The following is a 22489-nucleotide window of genomic DNA, read 5'->3' as shown; positions in this document are numbered from 1 at the left end:
GACGACGAAACTCTTAATTCCTCACACGAAAGTCTCGAGGAAGTTGTGGAAATGGAAACCCTTGACGTCCCAGTTGACTCGCTCTCCAGCAAAAATACTGGAGCATATCCCAAGAAAAGGTATCCCCCACAACCCTCTCCCCCACCATCACCTCCTCGTCCTGCACCCCCCACACCATTGCCCCCAAAAATCTCTGCGCTCCCCCGCCTAAAGGCTTACCCAGAAGCCTCGAAAGGCCCATGGGTTGTTTTTTTCCGGCCCAAACAAAAACCTTTGAACATTCCGAGGATCTCTAAGGATCTAACAACACATTTTTCGGCCGTTACCGATATTTTCAAGGTAACACCAATAAAACTGCGTGTTACCGTTGATGACCGGAAGCAGGCTAACCAAATTGTTGCGTGCGAGCTTTTTTCATTGGAATACCGAGTCTACATACCCAGTAGTGAGGTAGAAATTGAAGGAGTGGTCACCGAAGCGAGTTTGACTAGTGATGATTTCTTGGGTCCCGATTCCTTCGGAATCTTTAAAAACCGTGCTCTGCCGAAGGTGAAGATATTGGACTGCCTTCAAATGCAGTCAGTATCCGTAGTAGGCTCCAAAAAAACTTATTCCTTGTCAAACTCGTTTCGTGTGACCTTTTCGGGTTCAGCGTTACCTCACTACGTCGCTATTGGCAAGGTTCGGCTGCCTGTACGTCTGTTTGTACCTCGGGTAATGAACTGCTCGAAATGTAAACAACTTGGTCATACATCGGACTACTGCTCGAACAAACCACGCTGCGATCAGTGTGGCGAGCAACATCAAGAGGGCCCTTGCGGTGCTCCTCCAAAATGCGTGTACTGCAAGGAAAGCCTACATACCCTGACTGACTGCCCGAGGTATAAACAGCAGGGAGATAAACTTAAGCGGTCTCTGCAAGCTCGCTCCAAGAGAACACTAGCAGAACTCTTGAAGAATACCGCTTCATCTTCTCAGACCACACCAAAAAGCAGTAACACGTTCTCCATTTTGCCAGTTGATGATCTAGACTCTGACTCAGAGGTCGGTGAGGGTAGTCCGTTTGTCTTTAAAGGCAATACGAGAAAACGAGCAAAACAACACAACACCGAAAAGCCTCGTAAGGCCACTCGTACGGACCACCCTTCCACCTTGGAAAAATCAAGAGGTAACGGAAATGCACCGAAGCCCATTCCACCGGGTTTTCAACCTTGTAATTATGACAAGAACTTTCCGTCACTTCCAGGATCATCTAAAACCCCAGATGTCCCAGTTTTTCGGCCAGAAAAGCAGCTGAATAATCAGCAAGAACATGCCCCCATGTTCACGTTTTCTGGTATTGTGGATAGCTTCTTCAGTATATTCAATGTCTCTGACTCAACGAGGAGCATTATTAATTTAGTGCTCCCAATGGTGAAAACTCTTTTGAAGCAACTAGCTTCTAGGTGGTCCTTCCTTGCATCGATCATATCCTTTGATGGATAATTCTCCGAATGAGGTCGGGGATATGATCTCTGTTCTTCAGTGGAACTGTAGAAGTCTTATGCCAAAACTTGACACATTTAAATTTTTAGTTAACAATTTACTTTCTGATGCATTTGCCCTTTGTGAAACATGGCTCTCTTCAGACAACGATCTTGCTTTCCACGATTTCAACATTATTCGCCTTGATCGGGCAGATTCGTATGGAGGGGTGCTTCTGGGGATCAACAAGCTCCATTCCTTCTACAGAATCGATCTGCCTTCGGTGACAGGCATTGAAGTTGTTGCATGTCAGGTTAATATTCGAGGTAAATGCCTCAGTATTGCCTCAGTATATCTTCCACCGCGAACTGCGATTTCTCGTCAAAGTTTCTCGGATATCTGCACGGCTATGCCAGAGCCTCGGTTGATCTTGGGAGATTTTAACTCTCACGGTACAGGCTGGGGGGAACTGTACGACGACAACCGCTCAACCTTGATATACGACATGTGCGACTTCTTCAAAATGACAATTCTAAACACCGGGGAAGCAACACGAGTAGCCAAACCTCCAGCAAAAATAAGCAGATTAGACCTCTCACTTTGCTCGAGTTCACTATCGTTGGATTGCTCGTGGAAAGTAATTCAAGATCCCTACGGTAGTGACCATTTGCCAATCAAAATTTCTATTACCAATGGTTCATCTTCTACTCGCTCGGTCGACATCGCGTACGATCTTACGAAAAACATTGACTGGCGAAAATTCGCGACCGCGGTTCTTGATGCCAGTCAATCGGTTGATGTACTTCCTCCGCTGGACGAGTACTCCTTTCTCGCGCGTGTCATCATCGATTCTGCGCTGCAAGCACAGACGAAACGTGTTCCGGGTGTTTCCGTCCGCAAGCGACCTCCCACCCCGTGGTGGGATAAGGATTGCACCGACGCGAACAGCGAGAAGTCCGCCGCGTTTAAACGCTTCCGCAAACACGGCAAGGTCGGGGATTTCGAGCGGTACACCGATCTCGAGAAAACTTTTAAGGACTTAATTAAAGCAAAAAAACGCGGTTACTGGCGTCGGTTCGTCGATGGTTTGTCGCGAGAGACTTCCATGAGAACACTCTGGAATGTCGGCAGGAGAATGCGAAACGCGTCTACACCGATTAACGAAGACAAGGAGTACTCGGACAGATGGATTTTCAGCTTCGCGCGGAAAGTTTGCCCGGATTCGGTGTCGGTTCAAACCAACGTTCGTGATCGTCCGTCGGGTAATAACGAAATAGATTCCCCGTTTTCGATGGTGGAATTCTCACTTGCTCTCCTTTCATGTAACAATTCAGCTCCAGGAATGGATAGAATCAAGTTCAACTTGCTTAAAAATCTCCCAGATGTCGCGAAGAGACGCTTGTTGAACTTATTCAATCAATTTCTGGAGCACAACATTGTTCCGGATGACTGGAGACAAGTAAGAGTTATCGCCATTCGAAAACCCGGTAAACCCGCGTCGGATTATAACTCGTACCGTCCCATCGCGATGCTGTCCTGTATACGGAAATTGTTGGAGAAAATGATTCTTTTTCGTCTAGACAAATGGGTCGAGTCGAATGGTTTACTTTCAGATACGCAATTTGGATTTCGGAGAGGCAAAGGAACGAGCGACTGTCTTGCGTTGCTTTCAACTGAAATTCAACTGGCCTATGCGCAAAAACAGCAAATGGGTTCAGTTTTCTTGGACATTAAGGGGGCTTTTGATTCTGTTTGTATCGATGTCCTTTCGGATAAACTCCACGATAGTGGGCTTTCACCAATTATGAACAACTATTTGAGCCACTTGTTGTCTGAGAAATATATGAGCTTTTCTCATGGAAACTCGACAACTTCACGAATTAGTTACATGGGTCTCCCCCAGGGCTCATGTTTAAGCCTCCTTCTTTATAATTTTTATGTCAAAGACATTGATGGTTGTCTTGATGAAAATTGCTCGCTAAGGCAGCTTGCAGATGACGGCGTTGTGTCTGTTATAGGGCCAAGTGCACCGGACCTGCAAGGACCATTGCAAGATACCTTAGACAACTTGTCTACTTGGGCTTTGAAGCTGGGTATCGAATTCTCTCCGGAGAAAACTGAGTTGGTTGTTTTTTCTAGGAAGCACCATCCTGCACAGTTACAGCTTCAGCTAATGGGTAAAACAATCACTCAAAGTATTTCTTTTAAGTATTTAGGTGTCTGGTTCGATTCCAAATGCACATGGGGAAAACATATTGCGTATCTGAAACAAAAATGCCAGCAAAGAATTAATTTTCTTCGTACAATTACTGGAACTTGGTGGGGAGCACACCCGGAAGATCTGATCAGGTTGTATCGAACAACCATCTTGTCGGTCCTAGAGTACGGTAGCTTCTGCTTTCAATCCGCGGCAAAAACACACATCCTGAAGCTACAACGGGTTCAATACCGTTGCCTCCGAATCGCGCTTGGCTGTATGCACTCCACGCATACGATGAGCCTCGAAGTACTCGCGGGTGTTCTCCCACTGACAGATCGTTTCGCGGAACTGTCCTTCCGGTTTCTTATCCGTTGTGAAGTAATGAACCCATTGGTAATAGAAAATTTTGAGAAGCTACTCGACAGAAATCCTCAAACAAGATTCATGAGTTTGTACTATGAGTACATGACGCTGGAGGTTGGTCCTTCTTCATTAATCTCCAATCGTGATTGCTTTCAAGCCTTCTATAGTTCCTCTGTAAATTTTGATCTGACCATGTTGCAAGAAATCCGTGGAATACCAGATCACCATCGGTCGATGGTTGTTCCCTTAATTTTTGCAAACAAGTACCACCATGTTAGTAACAATAAGAGTTTTTTCACAGATGGGTCAACTATAAACGCTTCCACTGGATTTGGAGTATTCAACGAATTTCATAGCGCCTCATATCAACTGCAAAAACCCTGTTCCGTATACGTTGCGGAACTAGCAGCCATATTTTACGCAGTAGAGCAAATTGCCTCACTACCATCTGATCACTATTTTATTTTTACTGATAGCCTTAGCTCGTTGGAGGCTATTCGATCAATGAGGCCGATGAAGCACTCCTCGTATTTCCTGACCGAAATCCGAGCTAAATTGAGTACTTTATCTAACTGCTCCTATACTATCACCTTAGTTTGGGTCCCATCTCATTGCTCAATTCCGGGCAATGAGAAAGCGGACTCGCTAGCTAAGGTGGGCGCTATGGAAGGCGATATTTTTGATCGACAAATCGCCTTTGCGGAATTTTTCCCAATTACCCGTCAGCACGTCCTCACCAACTGGCAACAAAAATGGAATGAGAGTGATCTGGGAAGATGGTTACATTCTATTCTCCCACAGGTATCGAACAAGCCATGGTTCAAAGGATTGGACATGAGCCGTGACTTTATACGTGTCATATCAAGGCTCATGTCCAATCACTACTCGTTAGACTCGCATTTCTTCCGAATCGGGCTCGCAGGCAGCAATTTGTGCGCTTGTGGTAGTGGCTATCACGATATCGACCACGTACTTTGGTCATGTACCCTCCATTGTGTTGCTAGATCCGAGTTATCCGCATCCCTCAGGGCCCGAGGAAAACAACCCATGCGGCCCGTAAGAGACATCTTGGCGAGCCGAGATCTCGACTATTGCAATTTAATATATGTGTTTTTAAAACGGATAGATCTGAGGATTTAGTAGTTAGTGTCATCTTGTGTTCCCCCAAGTTGTTAGCTGCCCATCGGTGTACCCCCATGTTTGTCTTTTTCATCAGTTGGTCGCTTAGTTCGAGATCAAGAGCACATTGCTCTCCAAACCTTGTGTTCTCAATCCCTACCCTGCCATCCATTTGTTACAATTTGTTACCCCTAACCTCGAGATAGCCGCGAGTAATCGGCCCCCGCTTTACTAACGTTAGTCTTAAGAAATTTTGTAACCTAAACAATGAATATCGGCTCCGCAAAGCTACGGCAAATGAGCCTGGAAAAATAAACACATTAAAAAAAAAAATTATGAATGACAAAAGAGAACGTAAACTGCAGCCAAATTGAAAGCAATTTTACAATTAATATAAATTTCCCGGGAAATTAGGGAATCAACATCTATATTCCCGGGATTCGGGAATCCTGGGAAATCGTTCCCGGAAATGCAAACACTAGTGGCAAGGTATGGGAGAGAAGTTTTAAAATGCTTTTTATTTATTATTATATCAAAATCTACCAATTTGAACCACTTTCATCAAATGTATTGAAAAACTTCGATTATTTAATATAATACATCTATTGAGTGCCCTTGAGTTTTCCTCCCCAGAAGAATCATTGAAAACATTTGCAGAAAATATGCGAGAAATAGAAATATTTTAAAATATCAATTGTGCAAAATTTTGAAAGTGCATCATCAATCCTTTTTTTTCCAAGATTGCGGGTTTTGGAGGCTTATTGCCTTGTCCTTTACGGTGGGGCACAAACGTTCTGGATAGAGCAATATATGGACTAGTGCAGTGCTTTCACACCCACCCTGAGCAGTCAATAATTTAAGCTCTGGTGCAGGGGTAATCCTAATGGTGGCGATTTTTTTCTCGGTTGATTTTAAACTGGACTTCAATGAGGCGCATTGCTATGGCAGCCGAACTTATCTTCTATAGGCACATTTCAAATATAGTGCGACTACTCAGTTCAAATTTTAGGACTACAGTTCTGGATAATGCTGAAGGATTCGAAGAGCCAATTCTGTGTAAACTTGAATCATCTAAATCGATATGTGAAGTTTAAATGGGTTATTTGGGCGCAACAATGCTTTATAACATTTTTTATATTAGTTTATTGTTTCCTCCAACTTGGATAAAAAATATATCTTCAGCTATTTATACAAAGACTACAACTCGAGCAGATATCACACATCTATCTAGACCAGAAACTGTAGGCATACTATAAAAAGGGAAAGCCTTGCTTAAATATTAATTCATTTACTATTTCTTGAATATAATATGACAGCTGGAAGTATATTGTTTGTGAAAATGTGTAAAATTAAGGTTTGAGTCCTGTGAAAATATAAATGGCTAGCTTTGCAAAGCGGTACAATCATCATTCGCAGCACAGTGGGGATGTTGGGAACAAAATGGATTTATATCTCAAATGTGTTATAAATGAACTATATGTTTTCTTAATGGAAACCCAACAAACAATCGCCTATTGAATAAACGACTTCTTAACGATTTTATTCAACTGCATGCTTAATAATACTTGTACTATTTTTAATAATAACTTCTATTCAGGTTTTGTTCACACTAATCTGGAGAATCTATTCAACCATAACTTTGAACTAATTGGTGCTGTATAAGGTTTTTCTAAATGCTTTTATTCGACTTACATGAGTTGTAACATTATTCTATCAAATTTTTGATTATTCAGCGTTTATTAGACATCATTGCTTCCTTAAAATAGCGATGCTGTTAGACGCTTGGATTCTCAGGTGAAGTAACGTATAATTATACACGATTATACATTTATTAAACGGATATTCAACTGCGGGAACATTTACCCGAAAATAAGAACGGGAGACAGGTTTAGTTGTTTCTTCTGTCATTGTTTTCATGTTTCTGACGAGTACCGTATATATATATTAGAAAATATATTACATATATACGTGTCGTTACATGAGTTCGAACCATGTACCTTCCGATCGACAGCCGCTTGCCTTGCCATCTGAGCTATCCTAAAGTACATCATATGGGCAGTTCAATAATCAATAAAAGCTTGCTTGAAACTTAATACATATCAGCACTCGCAATAGAAATTCTTTAACTATATCTCCTTCAAGGTCCACTGGAAATGATCAATTCATTTATCGTTGTTTTACATTAGAACAATTTTACCACTTCACCTGTCCAATTTCCAAGGAAAGGATGCTGGGTTATTTTTTATACTAGATCAGTGAGTGTCGTGAGTGATGTGATCGATGACTACGATTTAAATTAATTAGGTGAAGAACACAAATAAAAAAAGGGTTGATTTTTGGATTGAACCCGCGACCTTCTACTTGGAACACGGAAACGGTAACCTCTATTCTACTTATTTTGTCATGTTGTTAGGCTGAATCAGTGTTGTGAATCTAATGCGTCGTTTATGAAGCATTTACAAAGCATGCGATTAAAACATGGACGCATAGTGGTATAAGAGCTACTATGCTGACTGTATCCACCTTTATTCTGCAATATTGTAAAGCAATTTAATGAAATCTGGTAATGGAGCTAGAAAACATTATTAGAAATCAATTGAAAAGTTTCGAATTAAATTATTCAGTTGGTTATTAGATCAAACTTCAGGTGTTGAATCGAGAAGACAGTTAACGTTTATAAAGCTTTTAATGAGTAATTTAATCAGATCAGAGCAAACAGCGGAACGAAGATGCATCTATCGATCTCAATGAGCTTTTTTCAGCACATAATACAAGAACCCGTTTTGTTCGGCATTGTACACTGTTATGCAGCATTTATTCAATATATGTGATTATTTGTAGCTCTGAATTGTTTGTTGGAAATAGCCAAGAAATCGATTCCGCTTGCGTACGTAAGTATTTTTACGATCATTTTACCCCTTGTTCCCGTTCAGGGAACAGTTCAGTTTTCCAAAAATAACTGGCATAATGCACACAACAAACTGGATGCTCATGAACATTTGATTTCCTTGCAATCTATAACTAAACTATTATTTTATACATTATCAATATTTTTTTAAATTCTGGTTTTGAAAATAACTATATTTGGAGACATATTCAAAAACCTGGAACAAAAATGAATATGCATGTTTTTTGAATATTGAAAAATTTTCCAAGATCACAGATTTGAAAACAAAAATCAACTATCAAAGAATTTTTTTCAAGGCTCATGGAATTTGATTCGATTTTTTTTAAGAGTTCTGGGAAGAACGTGAGAAAAACATCAAATGAAATCTGCTTTCAAGACAGCTCTGAGGAATTCTAGATTCCATGGGAAACCAAGGAGAATACGAAGGTAGTTCTTAGTAAGATTCCATGGACATTGTGAATAAGTTTCAAAAGAAGTTTTATCAAATATTCATAGGACATACCGAGATTAGTTATGAATTTAAATTTGAGGATTATTCACGATAATTCAAAGGAGACTTTCAAGGAGAAATCTATGAGAATTCTGAGTATAATTTCAAGAAGCTTCTAGGAGAAAAATAATTCAGAGCTTAATTACATGCCAACTTTCGGAGAATCCTAGCGTACGCTAAAAGAAGGATTATGAATTATTCCAGGAGAATTGTAAATTATTTTATTTGTACAGGCTCAATCTAATGCCAATGTAATTTTGAGGAAAAATCTTTAAAAAAAATGTGAATAGAACTGCAAGTGCATTCTTAGGAGAAATTCAAAGGGAATTCTGACGTAAATTCTACGATAATTCTGAAAATAATTCCAACGGATTTATTAGGTGTGTGTATGTGTGTGTGTGTGTGTGTATGTGTGTGTGTGTGTGTGTGTGTGTGTGTGTGTGTGTGTGTGTGTGTGTGTGTGTGTGTCTGTGTGTGTGTGTGTGTCTGTGTGTGTGTGTGTGTGTGTGTGTGTGTGTGTGTGTGTGTGTGTGTGTGTGTGTGTGTGTGTGTGTGTGTGTGTGTGTGTGTGTGTGTGTGTGTGTGTGTGTGTGTGTGTGTGTGTGTGTGTGTGTGTGTGTGTGTGTGTGTGTGTGTGTGTGTGTGTGTGTGTGTGTGTGTGTGTGTGTGTGTGTTTGTGTGTCTGTGTGTGTGTGTGTGTGTGTGTGTGTGTGTGTGTGTGTGTGTGTGTCTGTGTGTGTGTGTGTGTGTGTGTGTGTGTGTGTGTGTGTGTGTGTATGTGTATGTGTGTGTGTGTGTGTGTGTGTGTCTGTGTGTGTGAGTGTGTGTGCGTGTGGAATTTCTGGAGAGTCACGCCCATTCCGAGGTTACTTTCACTTATAATAAGTCCCGCATGTATGTATTACCTCTATCAATAGGATATTAGTATTACTTCCAGTTTCAAAATGTTCTTTTGAACCTGGCATATATTTAGTTTATTTATTTTTTAATTGCAAAAGGTATTTGGAATGGTCTCACCATATTAATTTGCTGCTCCAATCTATGGGTTCCGTAGGTTTGCTTTTCTCTACGCCTTGCATCTCATTTCGTGTTTCACCTAGAAGTAATCAATAAAATAAAATAATAAAAACAAATAATAAACCAAATTCCAATGGATTTATTAGGTATTTCAAAATAGTTCAAAATAAAATATTAAGGAAATTCAAAGGAAATCGAATTCCAAAATCCGAAGATAGTTGCATAAAAATTTTGAGGAAAATTTCAAAGGAATTCCGAGAAGAATTCACAGAATATTCCGGGGATACTGTTTAGAAATTTCAAAAGTGAGTTCCAAGGAAATTATGAGGAGCATTTTATATAATTAATAGGAATACTGACCAGAAGCCCCTAAGGGAATTTCAGGATGTTCAGAAGACTAGAAAAAGAATTTTGATGGGAATTTCTGGAAAATACTAAATGAATGCTGAGGAGAACTTCAAGTGATTGTATTCAGGATTATTTTTAGGTTATATACTATTAATTATAAGTTGTAGTGCAGATTGAATTCAGAGAGTGTACTGCAAACATTGTTCAAGAGTATTGTCGAGCAAAATAAAAGAGAATGAACATTAATTTTAAAATAAATAAATCGATATCCTGGAAATCATGAAATCATGGAAATTAAATATTCCGGACATCCAAAACTAGCAAAAATATTTGAAATGCTGAATTTTTAAATGTGTTTAAGATTGCAAACTTGAAATTAATCAAATGCCAGGGACTTAATTCGTTTAAATCCTGATGAATGTGGGCGTCTTAGTCGAATGCCTGGATAACGAGAGAGAGAGAAGGATTAGTAATTTCCATTTAATTCCACTACCTTATTTGCTTATCCTTGACTATTTTATTAATTCGTTTAGTTCTGGAATTCTGGCATTTTTAAAACGTTCAAAATCTTGGGCATTTAATGGTTTTGCTGGTAAATCTGTTCTCTTAAAACTGATTGTCATGTGTTAAAGTAGTTTATGTTTATGTTGTTGTTTTGCCGAACATATTTTTTTAACGCAATTAGAAAACAGATTTCTTATAAATATGGAAATTTTCCGTAAAATGATGTAAACTGCCATTATACCAATCATACAAAATGCGTGTCAATGCTGTGACATATAAACGCATTTTGCAGATATGGTATTGTGACTGTTAATAAATATTGATATATAAAATTTCAATTCCAATATAAAAGTTTAAAGTTTAAGCATCATTGTGTAATGGTAATCATACTTAAATATAATTTGCTATTAATAATGAAGAACTGGATAAAACTAGGTGAATTCTCATAATACTGGAAGATTTCATACTGAATGCCTAAAAAAACTGGAGGAATCCAGTTTAAACTGGAATGTTGGCATTACTGCTCTCATATATTAAAATCATCTAATTAGTTAACTAATTATAATAGAAGTTAACAATTATGTTTTTCACTGTCAATATGTGACCTTTGGGAAACTTAAGAAAAATTTATAGGAGAATATGGGGTCAAATAATGCGTGAAATATGTCAACAATGTGAATTTTTAATTCCTTTTTGAAAAACAATGTTTACGTTGCATAAAGTACACAGAAAGATGTTTAAACTAGTAAATAGACCGAAAATAAACCAGGCGCAAATTTTGAGCTCATTTGGACTGATATCCCTTATCTTCAAAAAAAAAACACTTAATTCGAGCATTATCAGATTTTTCATGGAATTTTGGGGTAGAACAGGCTCAAAACAAGTGCTACCATGAATGAATGAAATTGTGGCTAACAATTTTAATCATTTTTGTCCCTATAATGCCCACTGTGCACTGGTTGGCATGGCTTTTCAGTTGTTAACCTGTAGTCTTCTGGCAAAACAGTTCTCTACATTAGTGTCAAAGAACATCAATGGAATGTTAAGGCTTTTTGACAAATATTTTTCTTACGGGATTACTAATTAGTTAGGATGTCACCCAATTAGTGAATTCCCAACGGTAAAACCCCCAATGAGCGACTGTATGTGTTTTTCTCTCTCTCTGTAACTGCATTCTAATTCATAACTCTCTATAACGATTTTCTTTCATAACAACAGTTCTATATAACGACAGTCCCTTGCGATATCGCTAAAGCGACAACCTTTCATATGAAGGCCCTATCACTTTGCGCGCTCAAAATTACTTGATTCCAATTAACAACTTTAATCACAACGTTTCATTAGAATCAACCGTTTGTTCTAGCAGGTAACCACGGCCTTGAGTTTTGTGTAAATGCACAAAGTGGTGTTCCGCGGTGCCACGCTGCACTAGATTCAGTGAAAATATCGGTATAGGAATCTTAAATTGCTATTGACTTAGAAAACTTTCAATTAACAACTGTGATAGTGTTCAAGCAATAGCATGAAGAGGGCAGGCGTTAAGTTCCTGGTGGGACGTAATACTTAGCCAAGAAGAAGATGATGCCTTGGCCAAGATCATTCGTAAATCGTTCTGTTGGCCCAAATATTGTTTTTGTAGACTAATCGAAAACGTTTTCATTCTTCTCGTTCCAGCTGAATGCACTTTTAAGCGGCGCCAGAACTGAACATCACGGTAGCGTCATCAACGAATCACGTTGCTCGCTTCAATAGAACTCTACTATTCTTACCAACTTGACGGAGTGATTGTGATATTTCCATGAATTGAACAGAAAAAGTGCAAAAGTGCAGTAGCAAACAGAAAATCGGTTATCTAATTAACAAATAAACTCAGAAGAAAAATTAAAATTAAATGTTAAAACTTGAACTTGAAGCAAGCAGCAACACAGAGAGGAATGGCAGACAGCAAAAATCAGCGTAATAATCATCACCAGCAGCATCAGAACGCAAACAACGGAATCTCCTGCAGTGCATCTGGTTTATCGAAATCGAAAGTGGAACGGAGCAGAAGCACCAGTCGTTCTCGAATTCTCAAGCAGAGCGACATCAGTGACAGTGAAAACCTAACCTTGTACATGAGTGGCCAAAAGGCAAGTCAATATCAGAGTAAAATGTCTGATGAGGGGCACACGCAGAAGGACTCATTGGAGTCCAATGAAGTGGTATCGATCCGAAGTAGTGCTAGTGTGATCAAATGTGATAGTGATAAGGAAATCAATTCACTCAAAAGGAAGAAAGTGCCCTCAGTGAGCCTGTCAGAAAGTGTCCCGGAACAGGAACAAACGTACGCTTCGGTTGTGAAGCAAATAGACAAAGAAAATGTCCGACCAGCTTCCATGGTGGGGATCAATCCGGGAATTTCAAGCAATAAGCGAATGAAGATGGATCCACTGAACAGTGATAGCAAAATAGTTGCCAGTAAACCACCCATTCCTCCGAAACCAGATGCCACCAAGTCAACGCAACACAATGAGAAATGTACAGGAAAGTCCAAGAAGCAGGTTGTCAGTGAAGCGCACAATGCGTTGACGGTACAGAAGCTGCTTGCTCAGAACGAACAGATGAGGCTGGAAATTAACGATCTGCGGTCGAACTTGGCCACGGAACGAAACGCCGTTCGCGTTTTAAGGTACCATGGAGCTCCACTTTATAGAATCCTCTCAGATTAAAATAACATTTAATTTTGGATTCCTTTTAGGGCCCAAAATGAGTCGGACCTACGGCGAACCAAGACGGAGTGTAAAAAGCTTCAGGAAGCTCTGTCCCATAAGAAGCGGAACGGTGCCGTACAGACATCGTCGATCAGCTCCGCATCAGCACCGAAGCGACCGCACCGAACTGGTGGCGGGGGCGAAAGTGCCAGTTCGGATGATAACGTTGGCCAAGTGACCATCAACCAGCTTAATCTTGACATTCTCAAGCTCAACCAGGAGCTTTCCGCCATGCGTGAAACGAATAAGTTCTTGGAGGAGAAAATTCAAGTGAGTATCGAGTGGATGTTATGAGGCATATTGCGTTCAAGTTTTTTTTTAATTTTCACGGCAAATTAATCTACCTCATATTTGAGTATCGATCACTCAAATTCACAAAATCGTAGATCACTCATAGAATGAGTAAAATTTTCCGAGCTTTTGCAGGAAAAACTTCTACTGCCCTGAAATTAATGGAACTGTCCAAAGCAATGTTTTAATTTCGTGAAAATCTCAAGGCTTCCTAAATATGTTTCAAATTAGGAAATGATCCCTGCGTACTGGTTAACGTCCATACCTTACGGTATTGTCAAATTCTATCCCTGGAATGTCACAAAATTTTTTGTCCTGAATTTATTGAAAATAACTTTAAAAGAAGTTCAAACTTGCCCAAAAATCTGGACGTTTCTGAAGTTTTGTGACTGTCCGTAATTCTGAGCTTTCCTGTAGCTCTCTAGAACAAGCTCCCACAATTTCCTCCCGTTCTTTTGAAGTTCTGTGGATATCGCTGCTAGTTCCTAGAACTTCTTTACAGTTATGCAGTTTCCCTGAAGTGCCCAAAATTTTACAGAAGTTACCTTACTATCCCGCAGGCTGTTCGGTATTTCTTTACAGTTCCCACAGTTTTTTTTGACCGCCTTGAAATTCTTTATTCTTTGAAGCTCTTGGAACTTCGCTGGAGTTCTCGCTACTCTTATGATGATATTCCTGCAATTGCTTTGAAATTAATAAACCTGCCCTAAAGACGCGTAAACTTCCTGGCATTTACATTTACTATCTGCAGCTGTGGAATAGTTCTAGCGACGTTTATTAGCCGCAGACGGTATATGAACAAGTCGAGCACGCACTCTTTTGCCTCATTTTCCTCATCCACACAGCAAAAAAATAATTTTAATATCACATCAAAGTGGATGCACTTCAATCGTGTCGAAAATATGGTGTAATTTTACTTGCGAAAAAAGGCAAAATTATCATTAATACAGTGTATGAACTGTCATTACGTTGCTTTTACTGCATTTGTTTATTTGTGTTGCCATAAAAATTACATGAGATTTTCGACATGACTGAAGTGCATCCTCTTGGATAGAATATTAAAATTTATTTTTTACTGTGCATCAATGTATCAACTACACAGCAACAAAAAATGTAATATCGATCAACGTAATTCAAGCTGATGTATGAAATAATGATGTAATAGCAAAAAGCAGATACAATATTACATCAATGGATGTAATTTTGTTCGCAAAATCGATGTACATCGTACAATGTGATATTACACAACCGATGGATTGACCTGGTTGCAGCAGTTTGGATGTAATATTCAACAACTTTTTTTGCTGTGTAGGTAATGGAGTGTGCGGTTGATTAGTATTGTTGCGTTAATGGCCCTTCACTCAATTTCAATTTCTGTTAAATTTTCACACTCTCTTCGATAGTACTCTAGCGGAACTATCATCTTCAGAACTTTTTCTAGCTAATAAATTATTACATTAAAGCTTCATGTTGATATAAGCATAGCATTTCGTCCCAACTCTGAAAATCGTAAACTTCACGTACGAAGTAACAACACACTTTGATTGAATCGAATAAACTATTCATTAGAGTGGGTCACCGTTATATGGAAAAAACGCAAACTTTACCTTCACAGTTCGAAAAAGTAGTGTAAATTTGTGTTCAATATGATGCACATAAATGAAGTGTCACATATCATATACGTTTACATTATATATCATATAAAGTTCTGACACATTGCATGCAATGTAGCTAATATTGTATACAAAAGGCCATCTTTGTAAACAACATTGTTTACAAGTTGCTCGGTTGCGTAAAATGAAATACAAGTTTACGTGGATGAATGTAAAGGGTGTCCACGATAAAATTGCCACACACAAAATTGATTCGCAAAATTCGAGTTTTCATCCGATTGCCATCAAATTTTCAGGGATTGAGAAAACTATTAAACTTCATTTTACCATTTTACTCGTATTTCATTTACAGTCCATACGCAAATGCCCGCACCTTGGCCTTAACCCCGGCCATAAGATTCTGCACAACCTGTGAATCAACCGTTTTTTGCATGTAAACCCATACTTTCTTCAGTTCCTCGACTGTCTTCACTACCTTAGGTCGTTTAAGAAGGTGCTGCTTCATAATCGCCCAGTACTTCTCGATGGGGCGGAGCTCCGGAGTGTTGGGAGGGTTGAACATTTTCGGCACGAAATTGACCTTATTGTCCGCATACCACTTCAGCACGTCCTTGGAGTAGTGGCATGAGGCCAAATCCGGCCAGAAGATTGTTGGGACGTTGTGGGCCTTCAGGAGAGGAAGCAGCCGCTTCTGGAGGCACTCTTTTATGTACACCTGTCCGTTCATCGTGTCCTGGGTCACGAAAGGTGCACTCCGCTTCCCGCACGTGCAGATGGCTTGCCAAACCAGGAATTTCTTCGCAAATTTGAACATCTTCTGAGTGCGGACATGCTCTGGAACGCTGAACTTATCCTTGGCCGTGAAAAACAGGTTGCCGGGGATCTGTTTGAAGTCGGCCTTCACATATGTTTCGTCGTCCATGATGCAGCATTCAACTTTCGTCAGCATGTTGAGGTACAACTTCCTGGCACGGGTTTTGGCGGACTTGTTCTGCTTCTCGTCGCGATTAGGGGCCTTTTGTACCTTGAACGTTCGAAGCCCAGCCTTAGTTTTGGCCTTCTGGACAAAACTTCGGCTTAGGTGCAGCTTCTTAGCCACATCCCTAACGGAGGCGTTTGGTTGTAACCCGGCTTGTGTTTGAAATTTGTATGGAAATTAGTATGGGAAAACCTACTTTTTTGGATTTTTATCCCTAGAGACCACAATTTTGCTGAACCATGAAACCAACAATGCACAAATATAGCCCGGTAAGTTCCGAACAACTTTACCAAAGAAAGTATGGTGCTATAATGTTTTTAAAAAATATTATAACTGTTCATATATTATTGGTTTGAATTAAATGCCAAAAATCTTTAAATGCAGTGTTGGCTGCTGCCGATGTACCAAATAATTTCGAAGTTTCTTATCTTGATTTGGTATATTCAGATGAAATATTCAAAAACAATTTCTCTATCTCGTGGTTGTAGAGGGGGGGGGGGGCACCTCCCTCACTCATATCAATAGAAGTATAGTTTCAAACTGAAACAACTTCGGAAGATAAGAAAATCTTATCGATTTGGTATGTACAGATGATTTATTAAAAAAAAAAGCTCAATCTCATAAGCGTAGTTAGAGAGCGGGAGGGGGGAGGTTGCTTACTTTACGCAGTGTTTGAATTAAAAATTGATTATGCAACCATTAATTATATCAATTTTATCATATCTCGTGTCCTTACCCAAGAAGCACACATCTGTCACAAAAGGTTACAGCAACTTGTTTGTGACCAAAATGAGTCACTTAAAGTTTACCTCAACCAGTTTGTGACAAATGTGCTACTAGGGTAGTTTAGTGCATGTCGTATTACTCCATCACTATTGAGAAATAATTAAGTACTCGGTTTTGATGCAGTTGTCATTCTTGCCTTCATCCCATGGAACCGATTCTAATTGAAAGATTTCGCTATTTATACCCTTCGAAGAGTTAGAGCCAATGCTGAGATTTGTCATTGTCATTGACAGACTTTCGCGCGATATTGACAAAATTGTATTTCACATAGTCACTGACAAGTATCTTCAAAAAAAAGCTCAAAATCTCATTCAGTTTTTTCGTCATTGGTAACAAAAAGTGTTATTTCGTGCATCCTGTGTCATATTATTGTTATGCAAGCCGTTCAGGACGTAGATGCTTGTTCACTTTAACGGCTCCATGTAATTGTGTTGCTCAAGTCATTTAATTTTGTTACAAATTTACCTAATAAAAAGAAATTGGCTATGTTCGTCACTGACAGCATTGTCATTGACAATTGACATGGTTTGCCTTGACGATAACTGTTAGCTCAAATGAGTGACCAAAGTAGAATTATCAATATCACCGTGTATTGTCGAGATTTTACAGCACTTGTCCGTGCATCAGAGCCCTTGTCTTAACCACTCCAAACTAGGGAACAACGAATAAAAGATTCGGAATCACAGTGATAAAGAATAACTAACTCATTTTATTCTTGTTTCAAGATCGTCCTCGGTAGAACAACCGAGCCTTGGCACTATTTTCAAGGCATAAAAAGTAACAAGGACCAAGATGTGTTCCATTGATTACACAAAAATCCTGTTCCCCTAGTTTGAAGTAACGGGTGTTCAATAAAAAATGAGAATGATTTCAATGCCGTCCAGCACCCTTGTGAGAGCATTGCGACTAAGTTGCGTCGTACGGCTGACCAGGGCCCCTTCTCCAATATTCATTGTCGTTTTTTTGAAGAATAAACATTATGTTTGCAATAAAAAATACTCAATTCATCGAACAAAATTTTTTTTTCTAGCTACACAGCAAAAAAAAAATGTAATATCGATCAACGTAATTCAAGCTGATGCATGAAATAATCATGTAATAGCAAAACGCAGATACAATATTACATCAATGGATGTAATTTTGTCCGCAAAATCGATGTACATCGTACAATGTGATTTTACACAACCGATGGATTGACCTGGTTGCAGCAGTTTCGATGTAATATTCAACAACTTTTTTTTGCTGTGTATATGACTGAAAAAATTCTCATTTTTTTATTGAACACCCGTTAGTCAGGACAGTCTTCGGTGGTAGATCTTACACCGTAACGCACCACGGAGAGGTGATCTACCCGCGTTACGTGTGACCTTATACCTAAACCTAATACATGGCTGGTCAAAACCTGTAGACCAGCAGCCCCCTTCCCCTAAAATGCTATGCTCCCTTTCAAGTTTTTGTTTCAAAGTGTTTCATATTTAAAATTCCTGGCATATCTCCGGTTTTTTTTCCTGGTAAAAATACAATTCAGACTTTTAATAACGATAAAACTATATTTCACAAGGAAAGTCAAGATGAACGAATCGCTCTAATAAAAATAACAGTAATTTTGTCATCGTTTCTGATCAGTTTTTCCTGGCTTATCAAATGGCCTCCTTGTATACAAGTAGCCATTAGAAACAGGTTTGTCTCTTTGCTACTTGTTTGCAACTGTTCTTGCGTGCGGTACGGTTGCATGCACGGCCGTTCAATCTAACTCATATTTGAGTTACGTTCACTCAAATGCGCAAAAGCGTAATTCACTCATATAATTGAGTATAATTGAGAACAAATTTACTCATTCTATGAGTGACCTACGCTTTTGCGGATTTGAGTGAACAGGAGTTAGATCCATTTGCCGTCTAGTTCACTCATAGACTGAGTAAATTTTTTCTCGATTTTTCAGGAAAATCTTTTCGAATATGAAAGAAATGAACTAGCCATGGCTAAAAATCTCTTTAATAAAGAAAAAAAAAACCTTCGAATATGAGGAAAGTTTAAAGAGGTTTCACTCAGTCTTTTAGTATACCCCTAGAATGAGTAAATATTTTGTTGATTTCTCTCATATTCGAGTAGTTTTTTGAGTGATTTAGAGACTTTGATTGAAAAACCACTCAATTTTGAGTCGATCGCATCGGCCGTATAGTAAACGATGACGATACAATGATGCATGGCATGCTACAACATTCAACGTACCAGCAGCACGTGGTCATAAAGTGGCTGTATACATTTTCGATTTACACTTCATATGCCCTTTGAGCTAATTGTGTTCTCAGATTACCCACTCTTCCACCTCATAAAGTTACCGATGAGTGCCACCGAATTTCAAGTTCGTTGGGTTATTTCCCTGGACCTACAGCAACACGAGCCAAGTTGAAGTGCTGACCTACAGTCTGCAGCCTCCGTTTGGCAAGTCGTCGTTTATCACGCCGTTTTACAACACCGACCATGATCGAGGCCGTTGCGTGACCATGGTCATCGTCTCCTTCACATCTCTCACCATCCCGATTAATGTCACATCGATTCGTGCGTTGAGTGGCTATCGAGCTGGGGCCGGTGGTGTAGTGGTAAGCGTGACTACCTTCTCACCCCAATGGGTCTGGGTTCAATCCCAGCCGAGGTCGGTGGGATTTTTCTGAGGCATAAAAATCTCTGGTCACGTCTTCCTTCGGAAGGGAAGTAAGCCGTTGGTCCCGGCCCATGTGTGTTGTGAATGGGTGCGATATCCTACGCAGTTGTGGAAGCTGCCTTCCTGCATATTCGATTGTCGTCAATGGATGGCAATCGATGTCCGTCGGTGATTGGCAATAGATTGCGGAACAGAGACCGACGTTAAATAAAGGAAAGAAGAAAGAAGAGTGGCTATCGAAATCCGATGTTCAGTTCCGAGTTTTAAAGGATGATTAATAATTTCGGCCCCGGTTGCATAATTTACGGATCAAGTAAAAAATCATTACCCAGACAGCAACAAGGGGAGAATCTTTATTATTGCCTTTTTCTCTCGCATTGGAATTCGCCAAGGTGTCGCATTGAACATGGACGTGGTGACTTGGGTGGTTATTACTATGATTATTATTATTGCCATAAAGGATAATATTTCTGGTATGTGCTGGTCCTAATAAGGCACAACCTTTCGTTCGTTTCGGAGACAATCCAACCGAGGAGCACAGAGAGTGCGTTCCTTATATGGTTGCTATTTAAATTAATTTAAACAAGTCTTATGTCCGATGTCTTATGTGCCATGCCAGGCATCGCGTAGTACGAATGGAGAATTTAAATTGCGTAAAATAATCAAATAATGAACGTCAGGACGCGTAGTGGGGTCAGATCGCGGCTGGGGTCATTTCGTAATTCTGCGCATCGCTTCTCGCAGTAAGAAGTAAATTGTTTTAATTCAACCGGACACCTCGCGATAATGGCGATCGAACGTGTTTATAATAAAGATGTTGGGTGAGATTACGCAAGATTCGGTGTTGCTGCGGTGAAGAGTCGCGATGACAGTATAGTAGAGGGTTCCTTTCAGCTGTCAATCTTCATTTTCCGGTCCAATGTCAAATTTGCAAACGGCTGCCGTGCAGTTGTGGGTCCGGAGATGGTTATCAGGTGGCGTATATGTCTTGATCGTAAAAAAATATTAATGGGGGTTCTTTATACTAGGTAAAATATGGAAAGGTTAGGGGTGCAATCAGTTGTGACAGATTGTAACCGTGACATTTTTGTTGTTATAAGGAATTAATATTTCTTGTAAATATGACACATACTTTGTAACGAAAATACTTAACCGAGTCGCTTTTAATCATAAATGAGGAGGTTAGGCTTAGGGTTGCATGAAATACGTGTCTGATAAAGGTCACAAACCATCAGCATACACTCTTTTAAACATTCATATAAATTTAGGTGCTCTGAGACTGACATATACGAGCGTTAATTTTGACATAAAATTGAGTCATTACAGACACAAAATTCAGCTCAATCGAACGTAATTTTCGTCGAGTAATGAACTTTTCAGTCTCGAAACACTAAATTTTACATGACATGTTTGTGTACGTCTCACCCTTTATGTTTATGATTATATCGGAATGTTTCACTGCACAAGTTAAGTTAAATTTTCTTTATTAGGGAGGCTTTCAGCCTGAGGCTGGTTCGCCTCTGTTTTACTGCACAATTTATATACGTTAAAGAAATGCAATCAAGCTTTAGGAATATTATTATTCTTTTTTTTCTGGAACACATTCTATGAATGAATTAAACTTCATACGTCTTCTCGTTTGGCTAAATAAAATTCCCTGCGTTTTTCAGATATTTAACGCAGGTTTACATAAAATGTTGGTCCATGGATCTAAGATTGGGCACATCGCTGAAAATCTGCTATTTATCATTTCCCTACATCACAAATTTTATATTTTTGGAAAAACAACAACAATGGCAATTAACGCAATCAATGTTAAGACATTACAATCAGTTTTAAGGAAACAGCTTTACAATCAAACCCATTAAATGTTGAAGTTTAATATTTAATCAAATTTAGTAAGTTGAAGATCTCAAAATATTCAACGGTTTGAAGATTCATATATCAAGTACAAGTTCAAGAGTTATTGAACATTTTTAAAGTGCAATAATTATGGAAGTATGAAATGTTACAGATGTTCAGTGAAGTCCCATTAACTTTACATCAATTGTAGGAAGATCTGAGGAATAAAAGGTAATGATTAGAATTTCTGAGCAGCTTAATAAACAAGCCGCGGGAACATAAGGGAAGTTCTTAAAACATGTTGAAAATATGGGGAATCTTTAAAACTTCAAATCGGTTCCATAAGCTGATGGAACCGATTTGAAGTTTTTAAAGACTGCAGGAACTTTGAAGAAGTTCTTAGAATTTCAGGAATGTTCTTTAAAGTCCAAAGAAATTCATAGATGTGGAGATAGTTTGAGAAAAACTGTGAAAACTTTTAAGAAGTTCTCAGTTCCTCAGAAAAGCTAGATCTAGAGATCTTTGGTGAATTTAAGAGATCTTATGGCCATTACCCGTAACTGCAGGAAATTCCAGCGTTTTTGAGGATTTTAAAAATCAATTAGCGTGAGATTAGATAAATTCATGACAACTCCAAGTTCTTCAGGAAGATATGCTAAACATTTCAGGAAAGTATAGAGACCTTCAGAGAACGTATGCAAATTTCAGAGAAATTATGAAAAAATCAGAAATATTTCGGAATATTCACAGAGGTCCAGAAAACATCAGGATGGTATAAAGAGTTTAGGAGGAACAGATCAGAGAACCAAACGGAAGTTCAAATTATTTCAAGGAAATTGCAGAAAACTTACAGAAATTTCGAGAAAATCAGGGAAATTTTGAAATCTTCAGAAAAGCTCCCAGAGAACTTCTAGAAAGTAAAACAAGTTATGTTAAGATAAGGAAATGTGAGATTATTTTATGAATTTTATATGATTATCATGGGAATTTCAAGAACTTTATAAATTGTCGAAAATGCAGCTTAGTTGATTAGAGAACTTCATGGTAGTTACATTAATTTAAAAAAAAATTACAGATGCCTTTAATGAAATGTAGAAACTTTTAGATAGTTTTATGATATTCAGCGAAATTCCGAGTACATCGAGGACGA

General features: G+C 39.0%; 1 protein-coding gene across 1 annotated transcript in view; it reads left to right on the top strand.

Annotated features, from left to right (window-relative positions):
* The window catches only part of LOC135708703 (uncharacterized), an 82667-nt gene that overhangs the window by 16139 nt on the left and 44039 nt on the right, over positions 1-22489 (top strand). Inside the window, exons 2-3 of the mRNA XM_065230807.1 lie at positions 12088-13081; positions 13151-13433. Of these exons, the coding sequence (XP_065086879.1) occupies positions 12348-13081; positions 13151-13433 (1017 nt within the window). The 5' untranslated portion in view covers positions 12088-12347. The remainder of the gene's footprint in view (positions 1-12087; positions 13082-13150; positions 13434-22489) is intronic.

Source organism: Ochlerotatus camptorhynchus, unplaced genomic scaffold (genome assembly GCF_037179485.1).
Source record: "Ochlerotatus camptorhynchus isolate MF236.1 unplaced genomic scaffold, CSIRO-AGI_Acam_v1.1 ptg000332l, whole genome shotgun sequence".
Classification (NCBI taxonomy): domain Eukaryota; kingdom Metazoa; phylum Arthropoda; class Insecta; order Diptera; family Culicidae; genus Ochlerotatus; species Ochlerotatus camptorhynchus.
This window is presented reverse-complemented; position numbering and strand designations above follow the sequence as displayed.